Source organism: Oryzias melastigma, linkage group LG19, assembly GCF_002922805.2.
Source record: "Oryzias melastigma strain HK-1 linkage group LG19, ASM292280v2, whole genome shotgun sequence".
Classification (NCBI taxonomy): Eukaryota; Metazoa; Chordata; class Actinopteri; order Beloniformes; family Adrianichthyidae; genus Oryzias; species Oryzias melastigma.
The window spans coordinates 140,700-167,895 of record NC_050530.1 but is presented as its reverse complement, the minus strand read 5'-3'; the positions used below and the strand labels follow the sequence as shown (position 1 = coordinate 167,895).

At 40.5% G+C, this 27,196-nt stretch overlaps 1 protein-coding gene across 10 annotated transcripts in view; it reads left to right on the top strand.

The window, feature by feature from the left end:
- mrtfab (myocardin related transcription factor Ab) overlaps positions 1-27,196 on the top strand; it is a 45,405-nt gene that overhangs the window by 4,488 nt on the left and 13,721 nt on the right. For 5 of the 10 annotated variants that reach the window (XM_024284241.2, XM_024284237.2, XM_024284239.2 and 2 more), the window contains exon 4: positions 22,842-22,907. In XM_024284241.2, coding sequence (XP_024140009.1) covers positions 22,842-22,907 — 66 coding nt within the window. The other 5 variants (XM_024284246.2, XM_024284245.2, XM_036217255.1 and 2 more) reach the window with 5 other exon arrangements.

The window sequence follows — 27,196 nt, the reverse complement described above, 5'->3', positions numbered from 1 at the left end:
TGCATGTTCTCCTCGTGCACGTGTGGGATTTCTCCAGCTTTCTCCCACAGTGTAAAAACATGCTTCTACTGTAGGTTAATAGGTGACTCTTTAATGCCCCTAGGTGTGTGCACGTGAGTGTGTGGCCCTGCAGCAGAACCTGTTCAGGGTGAACCCTACCTCCGCCCAGCAGTCACTGGTTGGCTCCTGTGACCCCGAAAGGGATTCAGCGGGTTCTGAAAATAAATGGACGACGTTTATGATTCTCAGTTTACCGCTGACCTGAAAATAAATCGGTTCTCAGATTTCCATCTTGGCTGTAACTGTTAGAGTTGTTGTTATTGTACGTGGGCGAGAACATTCCAGTTTTTAGTCGTGTAAAAGGAGACGATCTAGATCCTCCTCTCAATTATCAGCAGAGATTAACTCACCTGAGACGGTGTTCAAAGGCACGAGAGGACTAGATTAAAGCTCTGCCTGGAGATCTCTGTCCTCACAATGAAAGGACTGGAGGAGCTTTTGCTCCTAATTGGCTTTGTCCTCTGATCTGACCTTCTGCTGCAGATTAGAGCCAGCTGCACGTTTGCCCTCAGCAGACCTCTTCTGAGTGGAGATCTGCGATGTCCACGGAACGCTCGAGTCAGCTGGATTCATGCGTTCGGCCTGCCAAAGGTTCACTCGTCAGTGTGTTTGAGCATGTGGAGTTAAACTCTCTTTGACTCTTTTTGTCAAACAAAGAGGACACAGATTTCCTTGTATTGTTTGTGGATTTTTATAAAATCAGTTCTATCTAAGCTAGAGCTGTCAAAGTCAAACGCACAGGGGGCCAAAATCCAAAACAGACCTGAGATCATGGGTCAAAAACAATAAACATTTATTAAACACTCTAAAGCGAAACTTTTAAAACTGTAACTTTTTAACATAATTGTGAACTAGATATACAGCATTACCTGTAAGCTGTACTTAGCTGCTAAACATGCTAGTGCTGAAGATGCTGAAATTGATAGCTAGAAACGCTGAAGCTGATAACTGAAAATGGTGAAACTGATAGCTGAAAACACTGAAGCTAAAAGCTGAAAACGCTCAACCTGATAACGGAAAATGGTGAAATTGATAGCTGAAAACACTGAAGCTAAAAGCTGAAAACGCTCAACCTGATAGCTGAAAACTGTGAAATTGATGGCTGAAAATGCCGAAGCTGATGGGTGAAAACGCTGAAGTTGATAGCTGAAAACGCTGAAGCTAAAAGCTGAAAACACTGAAGCTTATTGCCAGCTAAAATATTAGCTAAATACCAAATTGACAAAAAAAACAAAAAATAACTTAGATTAGCCAAAACAGCTAGCATATAGCTGACAAAAATTAAAGAAAACATAAATTAGCCAAAACAGCTAAACTTTGCAATGGTTCAAAAATCGTAGTGAAGAACAAAATAGTCCAAAAAGCTTAGCAGAATGCTAATTTTTAAAACTTTTTACCATAATTATGAATAGTAAAATATTTTGTCAAAATTATACAAGTTAGAAATGTGCAGCAGGTAACATCATTAAGAACAATAAAATAAAATGATCTGGAGGGCCGGATCCGGCCCCCGGGCCTTGACTTTGACACATGTGCTCTAAACATTAGGAGCTAACTACCTGTAGCGCGTGAAAGCTCCTGAATGTGAGTTGTAAACAGCAGAGATAAGAACAGATTGCTCATACCTGAGATAGTGTAACTGATACTGATGTGCACACACCTCGGCTTTAGAGGAACCGTCCCACTGACCATTGTTCTCGGCTGGGAGGGCGTTGGTTTTGTTTTGGAGACGCAGTCAGTTTGGTCTGCAGTGATAAGCAGATTAGGCGACGTTTGGCCTGCAAATAATTTACCATCGAGTGGGGAAGTTCAAAGCTGCAGCGACGGCATGAAAATGAAACAAAAGAGGATCAAATTTAGTTTACAGTGGAGGTCTAGAATGGATGGATGGTGGTGGGACAGACACAAGCAGCCTCAGGTCACCACTCCCAGGTTTAAACACCCCCCTGCTCCTCATAACACTTCACGATCTCTAAAGCGACATGTTGATGCATGCAGTCCTGCATGAAGCAGAACACATTCTGAGAATGTGGAAAAGATCAGTTTATCTTTGAGATATGGCTTCATGCTTGATGTTCCTCTCAGTACTGGATGAGTTCTCAGAGCTTTTCACTTATTTATTCACTCATGCATTTGCAAAGCTGATGGGAAATTACGCAAACATCTGAATGCATTTCTGTTTACACGCCATATAAATGAAAAACAGTTGTGGTTTCATCACGTACAGCATATGTGTCAAAGTCAGGGCCCGGGGGCCGGATCCGGCCCTCCAGGTCATTTTCTTTTATTGCTACTAATGACCCGATGTTATCTTGTACTCATTTCTAACTTGTATAATTTTGACAAACTCTAGTTTTATGGAGAGTAAAATACTGAAAGTTATTTGAGGTTTAAGTTGATTCATTCTGGAATAAATAAAGCGGCCAAATTCAGCTTACAGAATTCTCACTAGCATTATAATCGGTAATGCTATATATCTAGTTCATAATCATGTTAAAAAGTTTTAAAGATTTAGTTTTAGAGAGTTCAATAATTGTTTATCCTGTTCGGCCCGCCCCCTCCTGAGGTGTGTTTTGGATTTTGGCCCCTTGTGCGATTGAGTTTGACGCCCCTGACGTTGAGCCTCTTCTGCAAAACTTTTGAGGTGGAGCAGCAAGTTGTTGTTGGAGGAGGAGGAGGAGGAGGATGGGAAGGCAGGAGCAGGGGGAGGCTCGTCTGAAATGACTGTATTGCATAACTTTTTAGAGGAAACGGGGAAGACGAGGGAAATATGCAAAGCAGTGGAAACGGGCGGTTTTACCCCCGACTTTAGATAGTCTTCAAACTTTAAGGAACATGACGAGTCTCCTCTCCGTCTGAGAGGGCGACGGCAGCAGGAGGGGACAAAGGTGGGACATCAGAGGACTGAGCGGAGGGGTGGATCCTGTTGTTACTTAAGGAGAGAAAAGGCAGCGAGTGGCGGGCTGTCACACACCCTCTCCGTCAGGACGTGCACGCACTTGTAGAAACGGTAAATACCAGCTGCTGGACGGAGGAAAACCTGCTGCCTTTTTGCTTCTTTATTCTGTTTCACTTTTCGAGGAGCATAAAGTGCTAATAATGCAGAAACGGTGCTTTTAGTGTGGTGCAGAGGGACATGACCATCCACTCAGGTAAAAACATTTCAAACTGTTTGGGAAGTTTCTCAACTCTGATTAATACTCAATGTTTTATTTTTAGTTTTTTACATTTGTGCATAGTGATGCTTGGTCAAAGTTTCATTCATCAAACTTTAAAAACCTGACTTGGTGTCCTGAGGGCAGTGAAACCAGCGTGTGAGGCGGTTGAAGGTCTTTACTGCCGTTTATGACCTGCTGATGGATTGTTGTGATAGAAGGCGACTCCCTACTCGCCGCACGTGTGAACCGGCCGCCAGGTCAGCGGTTCTCCTCCCGCTCTGACCGGGGCAGATTCGGGCCAGAGGATTGGGCTCAGTGACGGAGCCAAGATGGGGGGAAGTAGGTCGGCGTCATCACGGTCTGCTCCAGATTTAAGTGAAAGTCAGAATAGATTGTTCCAGAAACGTAAACTGGGCTTCCTCTGCCTGAAAATAAGGAACTCGGTGAGACTGGAAACTGAGCCTGCATGTGTTGCTAATGACTCCACTGACTGTAATGCTGGTGTAACTGCTAACGTTCTGCACCATTGAGAAGCTGCTGGAAACAGCAGCACAGGAAGGTTCAGCATGTTTCCAGAGCCGGTCTGGGTCACAGTGACTTTGTGGATTGTTGTGCATTCCGGTCTTCATGCTGAAACGGAGCCGGTTCCAAGATCAACAAGAAAAACCATCACATTTTCAAAAGGGATCGCAAACTGAATTGCATTCTCCTTCCATCATAGTTTGATTGCTTTTGAACCTGAAAGTTTGAAACAAGCATGAAATGTAGGGCTGGGTATCGATGATCATTTCCAGAATCGATTCGATTCTGATTTTGTTTTCGATTCTTTCAATCCTTTCAGTTCAATGCAGTTAACACATTTGTTGAGAAATACATTAATAATCTACTATATGAGTTAAATATATTTATCTTAATCTGATCCAGTTCACATCCTGTAAATATATCAGTGAAATAATGAGATTGTTAATATCATCCAGTGTTACATGGATTCTCTAAAGGAGAAGTTCTAACTAAAATGTTCAGATCATTAACATTGGAAACATTGTTCTGCTTCTCCTGGAGGGCGTTTCAGTTTGACCACTAGGTGGCGATTGCGCTATGGCATTACACTATTTTCAAGAAGATGAAGAAAGTCTGAAGTAAGTATTTAGACCACAAATGGTTATAAAATATTTTGGAAAATTCTTGCCTGTGAATTTATAAAGATGTTCATTTAGTCAACAATGTATGTTTAGGTCGACCAAGCATTAGCATCGGAAAATCCCATTTTACGTTAGCATCAAGCTAGCGGACTTTAGCTTTATGTGCTAAATCGATTTACATTTATATTAATCAATTGTTGATCTATTAAGCTTAAACTGATTAAAATCGATTAATCAATAACATCAACCCAATAAATGCAGCTTCAAAATAACTGTGTTCATGTTCCCTCGTGTTGATCCTCTCTCAAAAGTGCAATGTGAAAGTAGATATTTTGATCTATTTTCAAAGTGGTCTTTCTTTGGCGGTTTTAGCCAAAAACGTGTTATTCTTTAGGACATATTTTCTGCAGAGCCGCAGGATTTAATTAGAAATTCACCTCTGAGTTGTGGGCAGAAATGTTAGTCCACCCCCAATTCCTGTCGCCCATCTGTTTACACTAGGGATTGGCCACTCCAGGCCTCGAGGGCCGCACTCCTGCATGTTTTCCAACATACTCTGCTCTGGCATGTTGTAATTGGCTGGACACACCTGAACCAGGTAATCAGGCCCTCGAGGCCTGGAGTGGCCTATCTCTGGTTTAAACGCCCTTCTGTTGGCTTACAGCCCTCTTACATTGATAGTGCAACAAAAATGGGAGCGATATCGAAGCTATTCAGACATACAGTTCTGATCCAGATTCCAGTTCAGACGAGGAAAACAAAGACATTCATGGATCTATTTGTCTGCAAGTGTTTGCATCAGAATGGACAAAAGCTCCTGATTTACAACTATTTAAATACTCAGAAATGCAACTTTCAGCTTTTATAAATGTCCTCCATCATCAGATGTTGTTGGTGTTGTTGTAAACCAACAACAGGTAGTTGTGAAATGTGTGGCAGAAACCGTGCAGCTGGATGAGCTGGAGCATGCGTTCATCTTGATGTGCCACGCCGTTTCCTGTTTAGAGTGAACTGCATTTGGGATGCAAAGTGCTCCTAATGAACATCATCCTGACTGGGTTATAACCGATCAGTCAAGTGCAGTAAGAAAGGGCTTTTTTAGCACTTTTACAAACTTTGTGACAAATGAAAATTTAGTTTGAGACGGTTGTGTCATCCTCCAAATCCTAAGATTTTATTTCTATCTATCAGAGCTGCAGAAGACGAAGCCCCGCCTCTTTGTCTACAGCTTTGTAGCTGTTCCTTTTTGTTTCTCTGTAACGTAAACACAGCGAGCCCGCCTCTTGTGTGGTGGTTTTAAGATCTGTAGATATGTGGCGTGGCTGAAGGCGCTGCCTCAGCTCAGCCGTGATTCAGGGAACTGGTGGACTGTTATGCAACAGATTGGGAGGCTGCCAGCAGTGGAGGCCCCAGAGATGAGTAGGAGGGGAGTGAGGGGGCAAGACGGGTGGATGGAAGACTTACGGAGAATGACATGGAGATAATGCAAATGAGCTGGTGCAAGAACAAAAAGAATGATGCTTTATGGTCTGCTGACTCTGTCAGGATGTCATCTCATGTCCGTCTGCTTATAAAGGACATTTTATCAGACTATCTAAGTCTAAACTTTGCAGCGACCACATGTTTGAGCTTTAAATACAGATGTTTCATCTAACCCCAGATCTTTGACCACATATGTGAGTCTGCGAGTAAAGAGACGTAATGCAAAAATCTCTGTTTCCCAGAAACCGTTGCATACGAAGCAAAATAACGACCAGTTCCCCATCTCCATAAACATTTAGGCAGAAATATATTTATGTAACTGGGGCACGTTTTGCATGCAGCTTTTAAAAAGTGTCCAGAACACCTCACACGAACGCCCACACACCACACCACGCCGCCGGGACCTGGACGCACAGTTCTGCCGGTCGCAGCGTGCATGCCGACGGCACCGTGCTTCTGCAGGCGCGTACACACTCGCAGATCTGATTTGTGATCCAGTAAATTCCTGTTAGATAATGAGGAGTCAGAGCGTAGTCAAGCAGCCGTTCTCAAATCTGTTGCCGACAGCCAAAGAAAAGCTTTATTATCAGCGGCTCTGGGCTGCTCAGAGCAACAGGAACACTGCACACCCACAGGTACAGGCCCACTCATGCAGCCTGTACTTTATCTTCCAGTACGTTCTGTCGTCCTCAGGAACAATATTAGGGCAGGTAGGGTCAGGTATGAAGCTTTTTTTTCAGAAAATACCTCAGAATTGCACCAATCTTAGAGAACATGTGCATTCTTGCAGACACCTGGAGTGATCTGCAGGGAGTTCATAATGATGAATGCAGCATGTATGTTAAAATACTGGAGCCAAACGTTGGCATGACTTTAAAGCTAAAAATACAAAAGTGACATTTGTCTCCACCAGGGGAGTCGAACTCAATCAAACAAGGGGCTGAAATCCAAAACACACCTATGATCACGGGCCGAACAGGAGAAACATTTATTGAACATTCTGAAGCTACATTTTTAAAACTTTAAAACTACAACTTTTTAACATGATTATAAACTAGATATATAGCATTACCTGTGATAATGCTAGTGTGAGTGCAGGATGCTGAAATTGGCTGCTGAAGATGCTGAAACTGACAGCTGAAATCACTGAAGCTGATAGCCAGCTAACATATTAGCTAAATGCCAAATTAGCCTTAAAAGCAACAAAAGGAAAAAACAGGTTAGCCAAAACAGCTAGCATGAAGGTGAAATATTAGCTAAACTCCAAAATAGCCTAAAAAATCTTAGTAAATGCTAAAATAGTCCAAAAAGCTAGCAGAATCCCAATTTTTAAAACTTTAAAACTGTAACTTTTAACATAGTTATGAATAATAAAAATGCATCAATATTATTCCAGAATAAATTAACTTAAACCTTAAATAACTTTCAATATTTTACTCTACATAAAAATATGTGTACGTTAGAAATAACAATTAATAACAATAAAATAAAATGATCTGGAGGGCCGGATAGAATTACCCGGAGGGCCGGATTCGGCCCCCGGGCCTTGACTTCCACACATTTGGTTTACATTTGCAGAAGAACAGGTTTTCATTTGCTGCACTCACAGGAGTGTAAACGGGATGGTCCTGGTCTGATTTGTTTCTCCTGTAGCTCAGCTCCTTCTGCTGTTTCTGAATAATAGAACAGCCATTAGCCTGTGACTCACCTACCAAGTGCAAACCCTGTGCTCTTAATGTTAGCTGATGAGTGCAGCAGAGGTCAGTGTGAACTGGGAGTTTCAACAGTGACTCACACAGTAAAGATCTGCGCTCATCGCAGCTGCTAAACCTCAAGGCTGCAGGCTACTCTTTACCACCTCTCTGCATTTGTTAGCAAACATTATGTGATGGAAGGTGTGACCGGTCTGCGCAGCTCCAAGGAAGATAACGTCTCCCAAAAGCAGATTTGAAGCTGTCCTCGTGTACTTTAGGGTGCAGACATTAGCGATGCTACCAAAGCTCCCGTTTCACCAGCTTTGCTCCGTCCTGCCGTCAGCACGTGGACACAAGCGTGCGCCTGATGCCCCAGCAGACGGAGGGGCGCAGCTGCTGCTGGGGTTGAATGATGGTGAGCGCTGCTGCCTTTGTTTTGGTCACACTTGTGTTAAAGTTTGGTGACGGCGAGCCAACCGTCAAGTTTCACAGAGTTGCAGTGAAAGCAACACGTCCAAAAGATATGATCACCATGTTTTCATTTTCAAAAGAATTTAGTTTAGCTTTTGTTTTAGCAACAGGCTAAAGTTTATGGCTAATGTGTTATATCCTGGGCGTTTTAGGCTAATTTAGAGTTTAGGTTCTATATTAGCAACAGGCTTACGTTTTTGACTTATTCAGTTTACTGAGGAATTTTAAGCAGTTTTGGAATTTAGCTAGTTTAATGCAATGTGCTAGCTTTTTTGGCTAATTTGGTATCTACTGAGTTTTTTATGCTAATTTAGAGTTTAACTTCTATTTTAGCAACATGCTCACTTTTTTTGGCTAATTTGGCATTTACTAAGGTTTTTTGGGGTAATTTGGAGCTTAGCTCATATTTAAGCAACACACTAAATTTATTTGCAAGATTGGCATCTATTACGGATTTTTAAGCAATTTCGCTACACATTTTTCAGAAATATTGGTCAACTTCAGCGCTCTTTCATAGTTCTTGATTGATTGATTGATTGATTGATTGCTTTATTTCAAGCATAAATTGAAAAAATACAGGACAAAACACACAATTATTTCAAACACATTACAGAAACAATTGAACGCATTGATTATAAAATAGAAAACAAGAATAAAACACACTTATGTCACATTTGGTCCGTTCATTTTTTTTGTGATAATTAACTAAAGTTAGTTCTTGAACAGCAACTTTAGCAAATTCAACATTTTGCCAATAGTTTTTGTGTATTTTCACTAAATCCCTTCATCAATTAAAGTAAATTGCGTCAAATAAAGCTTCAGCATCTTTAGCGACTACATTCAGCTAAAAGCATTCCCACTAGCGTTATCTCAGGTGATGCAGCTTTTCTAGTTTTAACTTGTTCTTGTGGCATTTTTCTAATGATGGAGGACATGCATAAAAAATTCAGCTTAAAGTTGCACTTCTGAGTATTTCCTAATTCGAATTGTTGTGAATCAGGAGCAAAAACATTTGAAAAATATTTTTTTTGATGTAGAAAATACACTGGGCGAGACCACAAGCTCCACCCTGTTCGTACGCAGACAAATAGATCCACGAACGTCTTTGTTTTCCTTGTCTGAGCTGGATCTAAACTCTGCGTCTGGTTAGCTTCGATGTTGCTCACCATTTTTGCTGCTCTGCTAATGTCAGGTGTGAGGGGCTGTAAGCTAGTGGGAGACTGTAAACAGGCTAACTTTTAATGCTCGAATGTGTTTAAAATAACATTTCTTATAAACAGCCTGATGGTTTTTCGCTTTAGCACGTCTGCGCCGCTGCATAGCTTTCTGCTGCTGGAGGTTTACAGTAAGAGCTCTGCCTCGATGACGGACTGTGTTGTTTCCATGCAGCTAATGGCTGCTACTCCTTTTTTAAACTGACCTCAAAGAGATCTGCTTCCTGTTTTTATGTCTATGCTCTCGCTCTTAGTTCATGGATTATTTTTGGTTCAGAATGAAGGTTAATAATATGAACACAGGGCTTTTGAAAGTGCTTTTTATGATCTGTCTATGAATAAAAGATTGAATGTTTTATGCACGATGGGGAAATGCTGAACATGATAAATTAGGAGACTTCACGTCTGTGAAGTGATATCCAGTAATCTTCAAAACCGTGACACTTAAAGGCACATTAGTTTTTATACGGCAGACGACTCCTGGGTCATAAATGTGTGTGCAGTAGTCTGGTTTCATTTTTAGGTCACATTTCAAACAACAGTTTGTCGTCATCACTCAGGAAAGTCGGACTTTCTCTGGAAGTGGGGCAGAAGGTTTAAATAAAAATGGACTTCAGATGTTTAAAGTTATGTAACGATCAGTTGTTGCCTCCATTTCTTTTTCTCCTCGTCGGCAGACTTTGATGTCGGCTCCTCCTTTTCTGTATCGTTTCGGTTTTACACACAGTTTCCAGTTTGACGACTTTTTTTTGCAGCATTTTGAGAAAAGCTGCTCCAAAAAGGTCGAAACGGAAAGTTTGACTTCACTGAAGAGACTCTCAACCACTTAAATGCTTCCAGACTTTTCCAGGAACCGAACTGACTTTGATTTAAAGCGGTTGGTTGTTTGTTGGTATCGGACCTGAAGCAGCACTGGTTCAAGTAGTGAGGCTTCTTGGCTCTCTGCAGTTCACCTGAGACGTGAACGAGCCCAGAGGCTAACCAGAGAAGGAAGAAAAGAAAACCAAACGGTATAACCTGCTCAGGCAAACGTCCCAGTTATGTTTTTACTGTTATGGTGTCACTCTAGTGACTTGTGGGAACCTTAGTGGAAGGCTCTTTATTGATCCAGTCTCGTATGGAGTTATTGCAGTAATTCTTTACACTAAAAGGTAACTCTTTCCTTTTTGACTCTTCTGATTGGTGCGTAGAACAATGTAAATGTCGTTTGACAGCCTCTCAGGAGTTTCTTTAGTCTGAATACTTGGCAGTTCCTCCATGAATTGACCTTAGTTGGCCTCAGTTCAGTGAGTTTCCCATTTCATTTCAAATAAAGTCGTTAAGACAGTTTTCTTTTAATTTTTGTGTGAAATTCTATTTAGTCTTCTCATGGTTGAACTTAAGTTTACATGACATCCTTTTTGATCTTTGTGAGTTTACATAGAAGGAAAACGGATGAATGTCAGTGTGACCAAAAGGTTTAACCCCCGTTAAATCCAGAATGCTGTAGCTGGAGCGGATAGAGGGGAGTGGGAGGACTGGGACGGAAAGGGGACGAAAACGCCTTCTGGTTTGAAGGCTGGAATGTTAATGGTTGTTCTGACCTGTGGAAAACTCTTCTTGACCTGGATGGATTCTGGGCAGGTTTGGTTCTGTTTGATAGAATGTTTTTTTAGACAAATATGTTTGTAAAAATCCAGTTTACTGCAAGAAAATCCTGTGACATTTGCTGACAGATGTGGAACCAGTGTGACTCCTGATTCAACCCTTTAACCACATAGATGTTGCTGGTGACAACCAAATAACCCAAATACCGTTACTCCTCGTCCGTACACGCAGTCACCAGGAATCAGCTGATTGATTGATTGATTAGTGTTTCATGTCAGCGCTAGGTTGCATTACCGTAATTACGGTTGAAGAGTTACGGTAGTTAAAAGAATCTAGATAAAGCTCCAGTGTGGAAGAGTTAAGGTCTCTATTAAAATAAAAAAAAAATAGACAAATATTAACCCTCAGGACAAATTGGATCAGATAATGTCAAGGGTTAAAGGTTAACCTAGCCAGATTTTTTTTTAAACTTTTTTTGTTTTAAAATCTATGCACGTGTTCAAACAGCAGATCAAGTGTTCTCTACTTCTATCTGATAAAGTTTAGTGGTTTAATTATTACCCCAACTGTCAACATGGTGATTCCACCAGAAGGGTCTCGGTTTGGTCGACACAACAGTTCCTCATTCTTCTGAAATTACCTTATTATCCACGTTTCCATGGCAACAGCAGCTTGCTGCCACCTGGCCACTGGAACGTGTTTGAGTTCAATGGATCTGTTACAGTAGATGTACCGATAAAGTTTTAATTGTCTGACCCAAGTTGATTTACCCCATAAATGGATAAGTGAACACTCCCTAGAAGGGGGTTTTGTGTAGTTGGAGTTGTGGAAGTTATTGGAGTGAAACCGTTTGTCTCAGGTTTATATCGATCCAGACAGTTCATGGGCGCTTTCGCAGACTTTTTTAAAGCTCACCTGAACTCTGGTGCAGAATAAGCAACCAAATCCTGGTCTGATTGAGAACGAAGCAAGTTCACTTGTAAGGGAACTTTGATGCAGTTCACTTCTGTGTGAATGCAAACCAGAGGACAACAGAGTGGAAGAAAAATAACAAAAAAGTAATGTCAGCAGCCGAAAAATGTTTTCATCACAAATGTCTGAATCAAAGCTTAATAGATCGATAACGATCCATAAAAGTAGAGATCGCTAAAGTCGGCTAGCTTGATGCTAACATATAATGGGATTTTCCATAGGACGGCTAATGCTAACACTCGGCCGACCTTTATACATTGCTGACTAAATTAACATCTTTCCCCCGGACGAGCCCCCAAGTTGTTGAGGATTGGTTGCCTCACTGAGTTATCTCACAGGCATGAATTTTACAAACTATTTTAAAGGTAATAATGTTTAAAGTAACCATTTGTGGTCATTTTGCTTGTAATTTCTTCTACTTCTGGAATAAAAGTGTAATGCCTTAATGCAATCGCCACCTAGTGGCCTAACTGAAACGAAAAATGGAAACGCCTATAAAGGTTAGTTTGAGTCATGAAAACCCCGCCCCTTTGAACCACGTGATTTACTGTGCAGGTCGATGGTTTGCATCGTTATTTTTTTCTCGTCTTAAAATGAAAGGAAATCAAACCAAATGAAGATGTCAAGTTTCTCAGTAGTCATTCAACTAAATCCAGAGATCGGAATCAAACTTTGATGCGTTATTAAGCAACATTTAATAAGGAGCACTTCAGATGATGCTGAGAGTTTGGATGGTTTGCTTTATATTTTAAGGTCGCATGTTCAAGGTCTTTCATTTGAGCTGTTTTTATTTGTCAGGAGGTGGTTATGAACTCATGAAATTGTAAATGTTTTACAAAGAAGGTAAACCTAAACCTCTACAATCTTTATGACGATTCACGTCAGATTTTTATTTCGTTCTAGTTTTTTTTTTATTCCATATTTTGTGTCATTCTAAGAAATTCTCTATTTAGCTTCTTATACAAGCAAGACCTTCATAGTTAGTTTTACAGTTTGTCTCTTTCAAAGTGGTGCAAATACGTTTCAGTCAAAGAAAAGCTTCGATAAGAACGTCCAAGGTCAAAAATCTCCAAATGTTGGTGAAGCAAGAATTATGAAACCCGATTTCTGTAAACTCTCTATCATGGAATAAATGTTACCAGACTTGAAGCTTTTATTTTAACCCCAAAAATGTTCATCTTAACAAGTTTGGTGGTCAAAAGGCCTTGAAGAAGTCACAGATTAGTTGATGGAGTTTAGTGGCAGAGGAGAAATGCTGAATATCTGAGCTGTTTGAACCAGTTTTTTGTTGTTTTTCATAACTTTTAAAGGATTTACTTTTCCTAATAGTATATCTGCTCTCAACAATGGCACTGATTTACCAGGAAAAACATTTAACTTTATTTCTGAAGCCTTTGAAGCAGCATTATGACCGCCAGAAAAGGCAGTGAGGATGGTTACTGAATAACAGAACGTTTGTACGTTATTTCTGGCTGTAAACGGCTGTTTTCACGTGACGCTCGAGTGGAATGAATCCAGTTTGGGTGAAATCACTAAGAATGCAGTTTACAAATGTAGAACTGCTGCTTAGATGCTGAAGGACTTCAGAATTTGTGTGTCGAGCTTCAAAACAAACGGTTGTTTGGCTCCGTCGCTCTGTTTGTTGTTCAGCCCCCTCACGAGCGTCCTAATCCCGCCGTCTGCGGTCATCTCCACTTCCTGCCCAGCCTGTGAATTATGGCAGCAGGTGCACTTAAATCTCATAACAGACACTAATTGTACTGTTTGCTCATGGTGTTGTCTGTGTCTCAGGTGTGATCCTGCGTCACCTCAACCTCTTTGTTTTTATTTCTAAGGGATCCAGTCGCTGTAATCCCGTTCAGGCGGGCTGAGCTGTCCTCCTGTGTGTCCGGAGGCAGCATGTGTGCGCCTCAGAGTAACCTTACACTGCCGGTGCACAGGTGATACCAGGCTGAATATAGCCCCTCGCGGCCAGCTGGCCCTGCTATTTAAAACGGGCGGGAGGTGGGGGCACGGATGGCGTTTAGCACCGGCATGCTGCCCGAGCCGCAGACCGCTCAGTGGCAGGCCCGGTCTCCTGCAGAATCCAACTATTTTCAGACATTTGGAGGCAGAGCGTCGTTGTTTATTGTGGGATTGCTCAGTAGTAAGCATTCACACTATAGAGATTCTTACGTAAAAACTCAATCACACTCTCAACGATTTCAGCAATCCTGGTATCAAAACATTCAGCTTCTCCAGGACATTACTGCTTGTATTTTTGATATTTATAAACTTTATAGTTTTTAAAATATTGAACTAAAGATGACTTCAAATGTCAAAATTTTAAGTAGATTAACAACAAACCTTTAAACATATTCATGGGATATGTTTAAATCATTGAGTAATTTAAAAAAAATTGAGTTCAGCTAATATTTTAGCAGCATGCTAACATTTTTGGCTAATTTGTTATTTTTGAGGGTTTTTTTTTTTTTTGGTTAATTTAAAGATTCGCATCTATTTTAGCAACATGCTAACGTTTTTGGTTATTTTAGTTACCAAGGACGTTTCAGCAATTTTGAAATTTAGCTAGTATTTAAGCAGTGAGTTAGCTGTTTTGGCTAATTAGACATCTACTGAGGTTTTTTTATGCTAATTTGGAGTTTAGCTAATATTTTAGCAACGTGCTAACGTTTTTGTCTATTTTTTTTTTTTTACCTACTGTAGCTTTTATATGCTAATTTAGGATTTAGCTTCTATTTTAGCAACAGGCTAACATTTTTGACTGATTTACTGTACTGTGGAGTTTTATGCTATTTTCGAGTTTATCTCATATTTAAGCAACACTAAATATTTTTGCAAAATTGGCATGTATTAGGGGTTTTTAGGCAATTTTACTACAAATCTTTCAGAAATTTAGGTAAACTCCAGCGCTCTTTCATACTTCTTGAACAACATTTCCAGTCTTTTAGCAAATGTAACATTATGCAAACAACATTTTCAGCAAATCTCTTCAGAAATTAAAGTAAATTGCATCACCATTTTTTCAGCAAAAAGCTTCAACATCTAGTGACTACTTTCAGCAAAAAGCATTCACGCTAGCATTATCGTAGGTGATGGAACTTTTCTAGTTGTTGAGGTCGATTACTCTGGTTCTGGTCTGGGATCAGATTCACACACCCTGAACACCGCTGTGTCCTTTCGATCAATCGGTTGAGAGATCCTCTGATGTTTCTGAAGGACGCTGTGATTTCAGTTTGTATGATGGGTTTGTGTTAGACGGGGGGATGCCTGGGCTGCCCCCCCGGAGCTTGTAGCCGTGAATGAATGGCAACAGCTGAGCAGGAGAACTTTATCAGCAACAGTCGGGGTGTGTGTGTGCGTGTGCGTGCGCGTGCCTGTGCATGTGAGATTGAGGAGGAGCTGCAACCAAAGCAGTCTGACTGGGGGCTCTCTGTTCTGAGCTCACTGCTGTCCTCCATTCCTCAGATGCTGGCCTCTTTTCAGTTCCTTTCTTTCTCGCTCCGTTGCTTCACGACTTTTCCCGTGGACTTCTTCACCACGATCCTCCAGGAAGCCGCATAGCAGCGCAGTCGTGACTCGCCGGCTTTCAAAAGACGAGACGGGAGAGGAGCAATCAATCACTCCGGCACAGGGGAGGACGGAGCGGGGCGTCGGAGGAGCAGCAGTGCCTTTCTTTGCTCTCGGAGGAGCAGAATCCTCGGGCTTTCATTGGAGTCTTTCCTTTTGATCCTCATCCGCCCTGCGGACAGAGACGGCGTCCACCTGTAGGGGGAGCGAGTGAAGACTCAGAAACATTCAGGACTTCGGAGGACGACCTCTTCTGGACTTCAATGTTTACCAGATAATTATCTTTTCTTCTGAATGATAATGCTGGACACCAACCACTGCCTGTCCTTTAATCCCACCCCCCTGGACTCCCCCCCAATGGCAGACGACATGGTGAAGGCAGCCCTGAAGATGGATCACGACAGACTCGTCTATCACAGCCTGAAAGAAGGTGGGCGATCTGGACTCGGATAGGAGAGACCAAAGCATTTGTAACTTCTCTCAGACTAGAATTCACCCTCTCCATTTTCATTGAATTATGTCATTAAAGGACAAATTGAGAGTTTTGCTGTGCTGACTCATTAGAAAAGTTGACATTTTGTTTGAAAGTTGAGGAGATGTGGGCAGTTAAGACGCTAACATAAACTTTTTATGCAGAAAATCAAAGTAAAACTTGCAATTATTATTATTTTTCACCCATTTTTCTCATCGTTTCCCACATACGGGGTTTCTAGCAGGCAGGTTTCCTCTTCAGTTTCATTTCAGATATAAATCAATACAAATGGAAAATAATCACTGATAGAAGACAAAAAATGTTTAAAGGAGTCTCAAGTGCCATTTTTAATATAAATTCATGGTATTTGATTATGTTTTTTAACTTAAAAGCTTCCTTCTGGGATTATTTAGCCAGTCCATAATATTATACATTCCCAGATGATGCTCTAAAGCTGATAATAATAATAATAGTTTGTCGGTGATTTTGTGTAACTTTCCTGTGAAGACGCACACACAGGTGAGGGGTATAAAGTTTGACTCACCGCTCTTGAACTTCAGCATCATTTGTATTCGCCGCACCTCCTCCGTTGTCATTTGGGCTCCTTGGCGAGATGCGGCAGCGTGACGCAGCGGGCGCCGTCCTGGAGCGCCGCGCTTCTGCCCTCTAGCTTTGTTCCAGCCTCGCTAATAGGTGGAACATTTTCGGCGGCTGACGTGTGTTTGGGATTAGTTGCTTTAAGCCGGGGGGTCTTTGGGGACGACGACAAACTTAGACATGTTTAATCAGAGCTGCTGATGAAAACGTGCTGCAGCATTAGCCCAGTTGGCCACCAGCATCCTGGCCTCCTTCTGCAATTTAATTAGTGACTGTCCCTGCTCTTCACCTTATGAATTATGTTCTCTTTTCTTTTGTAATAATTGAAAGTGAATGAATCCTTTTTGCTTTCCTGCTCTAAGTTTGGGTTCTATGAGCTGCAGTAACAAGAGACGTCAGAGATGACGCTTTTGAAAGAGTGGCTCTGAAACAGCCAGCAGACTGTGATTTATGGCTCTTTCTGCTTCATTTATAATCTGTAGATGTAACGTCTGCTGTCTTCCTGTGTCTCGCTCTGTGCTTCTGTGCTCCAGCTTCTGAGACTGCGGTCTAAAGTCCCAGAAAAGTAGTTCTGTCCATCCCATCCAAAGCTATATTTACATGAGAATTACATCTAAACAGACGTGTGATGCATATGTGCAGTACAGATGTGCCAGAACAAACACACAACCATTAAGTCTTACGTAACACAAACCAGTTCATCAAAGCCCTGCAGTGACGGCGGAGCTGCCAGCACAAGAACAAGTGTGTTTACATTCTGGTCTCAGTGTTGGCCGTCCTCTCTGAAGTGTGAGCCCAATCCTGCACATGTAAAGTAAACTGCCTTTACGAAATCTAACAAAATACGTACAAACAGGATAACAGCCTTTGGTCGTCTTCCAGACATCGCCTGCAGAAACAAACCCAGATGACGTTAGCGTTGTCTTGTGTTTTTACTGTAGTCTATTAGCATGAAGTGCAGCAGCTGAACTTCAGCAAAGATTTCTGAAACTTTTAAGTTGAATGACTGACTCTAAAAAGACAGTTTAATCCTCTGTCATAACTACCCTTATGGGTGGATACGGGTATCTGTGGTTCCACGCAGGTATCCTGTACGTAATATTTAGGTCGTAGTGGGCCAGTAGAGAGAAAATGTTCATGGAATTTTTTTCAATGGGTATGCTGCGGGCGACAGGTTGTTGTGAACACGGTCCAGTATTTTGAGCGTTTTTATTGTAAAATGGACCAAATACACAGTACCGACCTGTACTACCCCCATCGGTTGTAGGTCAATTGAAAAATGGAACGGACGGTTGGGGCGAAGCTGCTGATTGGCAGAAAGTGATGACGACATTAGAAAGCGCCAATATAGCGCTCATTTAAGCTAACGTTTCCGACGTTTGTAAGCATTCGGTTTTTGCGGTTTCCTGTACTCTCTTTTGGTCACGAGTCTATACTGAAAATGTCTGCAGACAACAGCGAGGCCGGGTCTGCGGTGGAACTGCAAACGTTCTTTCTATTTTTGTCGATGGTACCATACAGGGGGAACTAGCGGCGTGTTAGCAGTCTACACCACTCATACGCTGTGAAAAGTGGATCAGTGGATCGAGGCTTTGGTGACCTGCACTAATCCCAATTAATAATTTCTTCTCCATAATCAACTTTTAAATGATTGGCACTTCCATGAATTGAAAGGGACGCCATCCTTGCATCTCTACTAAACCCAAGTTCCTGATTGGTCAAAATTATTTTTTTTGTACCTAGAGTTGTAAACAGTTGTAGAAACTTGTGTTGTGACGCATGAACGCGGAAGCCTGAAACGCACGTTTACCAAGACGTTTCATTGAAATGTGTGATGTGGATATTAGTGTGTCTTCCTTACGTTCAGCATGACTGTCGGAAATGTGAAAATCAGACAATCGGAGCGTAACTTATGTGGGAATCCGACAGGTTAGTAATGGACCAGTAGACGCCGTATGACATCATCACCAGTACATCATAAGTTTGTACAACTTAACATTATTTCGACTAGGGGTGCAACGGATCACGAAACTCACAGTTCAAATCATTTTTCGGATCAGTAAAAAGTGAAAAGAATGGATGAGGAATCCTCTGTGATCTGCTGCAGACCTAGTTCTTACAGATACTTCACTGCACGAATGACCCTCTATTTTCTATGAGCCTCTACTCCCTGGACAACCCAGAAACTCACAGCACCCGTACAGGTGAATGTGACTAAGGTTTCTGAAAAAGTTCTTTTGCTACTAAATCAGATTCTAAAAACAGAGAAATCTACTGTCAGCTTTTTTCCTGTAAAGTTTGACTTTTTTTTCAAATGTATTCACTCACAAATGCTGTGCTGTCAGTTCATGGATTTCTGTAGTGCCAGTTCCCTCTAATCAGGAGTTAAGCTTTTATTCTGTGTGAGGACTGCCCTCTATAGTCGGAGCATTTTAACATCAGCTACTTGTGAAATAGTTTGGGATTAAAGAATAATCATACGCATCATTTCTCTGTTTACCTGAAGCCTGAGTCTGCAGAAACTGGTTCTGGCAAACAATGAACCCCCCTCAATTAGGTTTCCTCTATGACTAGTTGCTGCAGGAAGAAAAAGCAAACCCCTCAAATGCAGACATGGAGCTCCACGTTACTTTACCGAGTTTCTGTCTACTGTAATTATAGTAATCAAAGCACATTTTCTCTTGGCTTTAAACTTGACAAACACTAAAAGCTTTAAAAGTACTTTCAGTAAGAATGCTGATCTCTAAGTGTATTTACATTATTATTATCTCTACATTTACTGCTTAATCCTGCATTTTCAGCTCCACTTTCACTTTCCAGCAAGGATTTATGAAATATTCATTCTGTTTACTATCACTAATACTCCCTGAAACCATCACTAGTGCCATTGTTTGTAGATCAAAGGGAAAATAATGGAAACAGATGCAATATTTTACCCCCTTTGAAACCTGAGAACCAGATATTTTACAGTATCAAAAGGGTTTGGTTACTGAAGCATGCTAGCTTACATTTTCTGTAGTTTTGTGTCTTCTCCGTTGTAGTGTGTGTACTTCTGAGATGGGACTGTAGCTGAGCTGCTGCATCTTTGTCAAAACCTCACCCTCTGTCACTTCCTGTGGCATCTTTCTGAAAATGTTACTGAAGCAACACAGGAGACATCAAAACCGCAGTCTGGCTAGGACCAGTCATCACTCCACGGTTTGTTTGGGAATTTGCAGATGGTATAGGAAATATCGACAGGATCAAACTCTAACCTTCTGATCAGGGATGGATGACTCGACATTTGGTTTGTACATCAGCTGTTTTTTTTGGTTCTTGTTCTGGATTAAGCAACTTCTGTGTTTTAGCAATAACAGATGTTTATCTGTCAGATTGGGCCCGGTGGTGGTGAAACATTGGTAGATCTCATCCGGACTGCATAAAGGATGTTAACACAAAGTGTTATTTGTAGCCGTTTTAAGAGGTTGGCGTCTGAGAAGAATCTTTTTGGTGGAGTCTTATTGGAGAATGTAAACACTTACAAGCTCCATGGTGGCTGGTGGCTTCTAAGAACTGTTGGAATGGTTCATTGTGTTAGGACTTACGGGCGCTGCAGGTTTTTGGGCTGTCCTGGTCTGTGAAGGGTCATAGTGGTCTCTTCACCCTATTGGACTCTAGTAGAAGTTACACGCACTTATCATGTACGTGTGATGCTGTCATGTGTGTCCTTACTCCACTCTAGTCATTAGTAAGGTGGGAGTAAAGTCTCATTATGATACATAAGTGCTTGCAAGACGCCTGTTGAATGTCCACACTAACATTTCCTCATTTCTAACAGTCAGGCTGCATGGAGTGAATGCGCACTTATCACAGTGATCAGCACTAACGAGCTCCTCGTACAGTCCGCAGGATTTGGATGGGTTGAAAAAATGAAAAATCGATTTGACCACCAGCGTCTTGCCTACTCCACTCTTACTTGCATGTTGTACAACGCCAAATCCAAATTCCTCCCATACCTCTACGTCAGGGGGGACAAACTCAATCACACAAGGGACCAAAACACACCTGAGGTCGTGGGCCGAACAGGATCAACATTTATTGAACACTCTAAAACTACAACTACATCATCAATAGTTGCCAGCATTGGTTTTATAGCTTTATGAAGTTATGCTAAAACAAAAAGTCATTAGACGTGGCGGAGGGATACCCAGCCTTAAATAACTTTGGCTTCTCCTACAAAAAAACCCCAAAAAGTTTGGACTCCACTAAAGCTTCAAATGCCCCGACAGTTGGAGGAATAGGGAGGAGTCAGAAGGTTAGGGGATGAACTCAGATTCGGCTTAAGTGTTTACTACGACCTTTTAAGTGTTCACCAAGAGATCTAACATCTTAAAATGTTGTACGGGCGACCTGTGTGACCTGTGCATAGTTTTAGTGCTAAAGAGTGTTTTCTTGTGTTCTGTTCATTGGAGATCAGTAGTAAAGAGAATCTGTAAGTCAAGGTGAGTCACTGCAGTGGGCAGGCACACAGGGGAAAGTGTTAGATTCTCTTTCCCAGAATAAACCTTTTCCCTGGAAGTACCCAGTGGCATCTCACCCTGTATGTGGTAGTGGCTGCATGTCATTGGGTCCATGTGTTTTTATGCCTGTTTGTACACATTGAACATACTGTCTGTGTGTGATGAAAATGTTCATGTCGATAGTCCTCGACACGCGTGTCCCGCTCTGGAGGGATGGCTAACTTTGGACTTGGAGACAGGCTAGCACGCGCTAGCCGTGCTGGACCGGTGATGTCACATTGAGAGGGAACAGGTGCTGCAGACAGAAATGCTTCTCGATCTTTAGTGTTGCACTAAACAAACAACTGCTCCACTCAGAGCTGCATCTGAATGCTTATGTGGAACATAGTCAATATTTTTAGATTTTGACAACTTAATATGAATAATTATAATTAATAAATCTTTAACATACTGTAACTTTTCAACTGCTAACACGATCAATGCAATTCCAGTAGATTATGAAGGAGAAAAGCGGCGTGAGCTAGCTAGCTCTGAAGCTACGATCACACCGCTATCGGAAACTTGCATTTAAGCAACTATTTCCAATAAGGCTGCCATGTTTAGTCGATTAATCTACTATTATAATAGTTGACGACTAATTTAATAGTCGATTTTGGCTAATTTGGGATTTTTTTTACAGGTTTTTAGGCTAATTTGGAGTTTAGCTATTTTTTTCAGCTACCAGTAAATGCTAGCTGTTTTGGCTAATTTAGGCTTTTTTGCTTTTTAGGCTATTTTGGAGTTTAGCTAATATTTCAACTATTAGCTTTAATGATTTCAGTTATCAATTTCAGCATCTTCAGCGGCCAGATTCAGCTTACAGCCTTCACACTAGCATTACTGTAATGCTTTAGATCTAGTTTTTCGTTAGTTTAAAGCTACTGATGGTTAAGGTGTGTGCTTTACATCCACTTTGTTCATGACCCGATTAGTTGACTAATCAGAAAAATTGTGGCAGCTCTAATTTCCAATGAAACGTTTACTGAAATGCGTTCAAAACTCGCGTTCGTCCATCACTACGCACTTTTTTAAGACGCTCTTTGGGCTCCACTTAGAAAACGCGTCCATTAAACCTGTTAAAATTTGAATTATTTTGCGTAGAAATTCCCTTTTTTCAGCTTCAGAATCCACTGGAATTGTGTTAATTGTGTAGTTTGAAGAACGTGTGTTATTTGCTGTCCCTGGAAGTTAAAGGGTTAAGCTGCTGTTGCAGGAAGTTCCTGGGATTCAGTTCTGCTAAGTTTTATCCTAGAAATATCTAAAAAAAACTTGTGTTAATCTTCCACATCTGCTATTCTGCTGTCTCAAAAAGGTCAAACAGGATCTGTTTGCTTTTTTTTGGTGAGCATTGTGTTCTTTAAAACTTTCTCCCCCTGCCTCCTCATTATGTAACGAGTACTTCCTGTTTTCAGATGATGGTGCCTTCAGCCGCATGTGGTGTTTTCCAACAGAGCTGTAGGTCTCTTTATCACTTCACCGTGCCATTGTTTTCTTTTATTTAGCCGTTTCTCCCTCATCAACCTTCTGACAAACTATGAGGACTTTTTTTTTTTTTTTTTCACACGCTTCTGCACACTGCAGACACACCTCACCCAAAAAAACCCCAAAACAGGAAGTGTGTAATACTTCAGCAACATCCACGGTAGTTCTCTCTGACCGCCTTCTTGTGACTTTAGTGGAAGCAAAAATGTGCTCATAAGAAGGAGGAAATGGGAGGATGAACGGGCAGCTGAAGAGCGCAGGTCCTGTTCACGTCGGTCCCGTTTTTGGTTGTTGCTGATCGAACGGCGTAGCGCTCCATCGCTGCAGTTTGTAGACTTCAACGCTCGTGCTGACTTTCTTTTTTCTTCTTCTTCTCCTCTGACCTCCGGTGCCTCCATGCAGTCCTCCAGCTCAAGCTTCAGCAGAGACGCACACGGGAGGAGCTGGTCAGTCAAGGGATCATGCCACGTAAGTCTTCAATAAGGTTTTACTTTGTTTTTATGTTTAACTTCTGCCAGAGCCAACATGGCTGCTTCAGTTTCATTTCTGCGACAAAAAAACCCAGATGATCATGTAACGTGTGGAGGATCATGGTAGAAACTCATTTAAGATGGCTCCCTTTATTAGTTTGATTAGACTCAAGTCCTAAATAAATGCACATACATGTTCCATAGACATGTTGAAACATTGTTGACATTGACATTGTTGAAACATACTTTTGCTGAAGTATTCGTCTGCAAACTCGCCATAGCTAATCTGCATTATCAGTATGAGTATGTGCAGACTTCATGTGTCACATTTAGATGTGCCACTCAGTTCTATCAACCAGAGCAGCTTCCTCATCCTCTCTATCCACTTCCTGTTGCAAAAGCGGCTCACATCTCAGGCAGATGACAGTTTTACTCTGCTTTGGCATAAAAAAGACTTGCAGACATTTTCTTCTTAAGACAGAAGAATAAAGAAGTGTATTAGTTCAGAATGTCTCGTCTTTTTTTGAAAAAACTGTGAGTGTTTAAACAGATACTCATGAATATTATCTCAAATTATTAACTGAATTGTTTACTCAAATTCTCTTTTTTAGTTTTTTCCCCCAAAATATGGTATATTTCTACCAAACTGTAGGAGTTGTCACCAACTTTTGACTTCCACAGATTAAAATCTGCTTTAATTAAGCAACAAAATTGTTATTCTTTTAAATGAAGTTTTTTTTACAGATTAATAAACAATTTTTCCTCTTTAGAAGTCATAAATGTTATTATTGCAGTGATAAATGACAGCAAAACCAACTTTTTGTGTGAATGTTCAGTCAGTGTTCACTCTACAGTGATTCTCCTCCGTTCTGTACGTTTTATCGCACGTAAAAAATCAATCACACTTTCAGCCATTTCATCAATCCTGGTATGAAAACGTTCAGCTCGTTCAGGACATTAATGCTTGTATTTTTGGTGAAATATTGAGCCAAATCTTTACCCCCTAGGAAATGAATGAGAAAGTCTTCAAATTTAGTATTTTTAAGTAGATTAGAAACTCCTTTAAATAAATTACTTAGCTATGTTTTCAGCTGTATAGTAATTTTCAGAAAAAAAAGACATTGAGTTGTCGGGCTGCCACGATTAGTCGACTAATCGACTATTAAAATAGTCTATGACTAATTTAAAAGTCGATTAGTCGTTACTTTATATTATATGGAGTCAGAGTGTAGTAAAGTTGAATGTTTTAATGGCATTATGTTAGCTTTTTGGGGTATTTTTTGCATTTATTAAGGTATTTTAGGCTATTTTGGAGTTTAGCTAATTTTTCAGCTACATGCTAGCTAATTTAGCCTTTTAAAAAAAAAATTTAGGGTATTTTGAAGTTTTGTTATTTTTTAAGCTACATGCTCGCTGTTTTGGCTAACCTAGTTTTTTTTTTTTGTTTTTTTATCTGTTTCTTTAAGACTAATTTGGCGTTAAACTAACAGTTTTAGCTAGCTATCAGCTTCAGCGTTTTCAGCGACTAGCTTCATTGATTTCAGCTATCAACTTCAGGGTTTTTAGCAATCAATTCAGCTTACATCATTCACAGTATCATTATCACAGGTAATGCTATATATCTAGTTTTTAGTTAGTTTAAAGCTAATGATGGTTACGATCTGTGTTTTACATCCAGTTCATGCATGACACGATTAGTCGACTAATCGAGAAAAAATAATCGGTGATTAGTCGACTATTAAAATAACCGTTTGTGACAAGCTAGCTTTTTTTCTTTTTTTTTTTTTGCTAATTTTGAGTTCAGCTCATATCTAAGCAGCAAACTAAATGTTTTTGCAAAAGTGACATGTATTAGGGATTTTTAAGTAATTTTCTACAAATGTTTTAGAAATTTAGGTCACTTCAGCGCTCTTTTATAGTTCTTTCATGAAATTCCAGTCTTTTAGCAAATTTAACATTTTGTAAATAGCTTTTACATTTTCATTAAATCCCTGCAGCGTTTAAAGTAAATTGCGTCAACATTTTCAGTAAAAAGCTTCAGCAACTACTTTAGCTAAAAGTATTCACTCTAGCGTTATCCCAGGAAATGCAACTGTTCTAGTTGCGTTTTTCTACACATTTTATGAACATTCTTTATTATATAAAGTATTTACAGGAATACAGAGCAGACACTAAATTCCTTCTGCCGTCCCAGAACCTTAAACATCTTCTTAATTACCAAAGGTTCTCCAGAAGATATTATGAAAGAGGGTTTTCCTTTGTGAAATGAAGAAATCCAAGCAAAAATAGGGTTGTGCAAAAGTAGAGACTAAAAATGTAGATTTACTTTAGTGTTTCAGTTGGTAAGTTGAGGGTTTTTATTTCAAGTTTGGGCAAAAGATCATTTAATCTGTTTGACTTTTGATGCATTAGTCCACAATTCTAGTCAATTTCTTGTAAATTGGGGAAAAAAAGTTTTTTTTAAGTTTAGTTTTCTGTTTTAAAAATCTTTTTTTTATGCTTGTGATTCAAACTGAAAACTTTAGGAATATTTATCTGTAAAACATGATATTTTTTTACATTAAAATGAACAAAAAGAGACTGAAGTAAAAGAAACTCATTAAAAATAACTTTATTTCCAATGACAAAAGTGATGAAGAGCTTAAACAACAAAAACAACAAATAATGATATTATCATTTCCAATAAAGTAATTGTTCGAATTGATTTTGAATTTCCCAAAAGATCAATTTGGTTGGATTGACTTAAACAGAAAAGACTGGAAGACTTCAGTCTGTCAGAGTGGTGAGTCACTGGCCTCCTTCAGTCAAGGAGGAGGCGCTCCTGGAGGAGGACGAGCTTTTTTAGTCGGCAGCACGGAGTCTCGCGTTGGAGTATTTAGTAGTTCCAGTAAATCAGGCCTGCGTCTGCAGCCGGCCGCATGCCAGACGGCTGCGCTCTGGGATCAGCATGTACTGCGGGAATATTGTTGCATTCAAGCTGCTCCTCTGCAGATTTACAGGGAGGCTTTCACAGAGGAGGCGCAGACTGAAGGAGGCGCTTGAATGTGGGACAGCAGTTTTAACACTCGGAGACTTTGTCTGAACTCACAGCAGCTTCTGCACTGAAACAAGTGAAACGTTGGATCAATTAACACCATCTTTGTAATTTGTTACATTGAAAGGTATTAGTTTTTATCAAATTGGATGTTTAATTCCTTAAACCATCAACTAAGAATTTTATGAAAACTGATCATTTTAAATGTAGAAAACTACAGAACTTTTACTAATTGATCCAGTCTTTCACTTTTTTCATCACAACAAAACCATCAAAAACATGAATGTGGCCAGAATCTCTTGTTGGACTCAAATAAATACTTAAAAATCCAATAAAAAAAACTAGAAATCCTCCAAAGGAACTTTTAGAATTCTTATGGGATGGCCACAGAACCTACACAATTTTGTTGCCGTGTGAGATTTGTCCATTTTCACATTTTCCAACAATATTGGAAAATTTAAACTTTAAACTTTCCTTTGAGCAGAATCTGCACCCACCACTGACGTTTTGTTAAAGGAAAACACAGCAGGACAGTTGGGGGCTCACTCCACTCTCGGCCAAGATTTGAAAAATCAAAAACGGGGAGTTGTGTTTTGTATCTGTGATTGACAGTGAAGTTATCTTGAGGTAATGTAACGTCTTTAACAGTGGTACCGAGCAAATGATGCCAGAGGGTTTTTCTTCTCCATCTTCTCCCGAGGCCGGCGCTCATGTCATGATGTTAGCATTATAAGCTAACAAAGGCTAATGTATTAAGCAAACAATCTTAGATCATAAGTCCATCACCAAGACAGATTTCTCTGGATTTAATGCCAATTGCACTAAACTACTGTTCCTAACTTCCAAGTCTTCTGGAAAGTTGTCCAAGCAGATTTTTGACAGCAGAATGAGCCATGCTAAAGCTAACGGACAACTCATACAGAATCAAAGATGGGCGGGGCTTTTATACTGGAGTTTCTGAACATAATGATGCGGAACTTCTGGGATTTACACCAGTTGACCAATCACAAAATTCAACTGCAATACATTGTTTCAACCTGTAGGGGGCAGCACGCAGACAGTTTTTGACTATTTTCAGGAATTAAACAGGTTTATTTTAATTTGTCAGAAACGTGTCAATGACCCACAGAGGTTTGGGTTTGGTTACCCTTTAACCAGAGGGAGGGGGTTGAAAAAGGGGCCCAGAGATGGGTAGAACCTATGGGTCACACCAACTACTACAGCTTCTTTTTCTGTTATATTTGCTCTTTGCA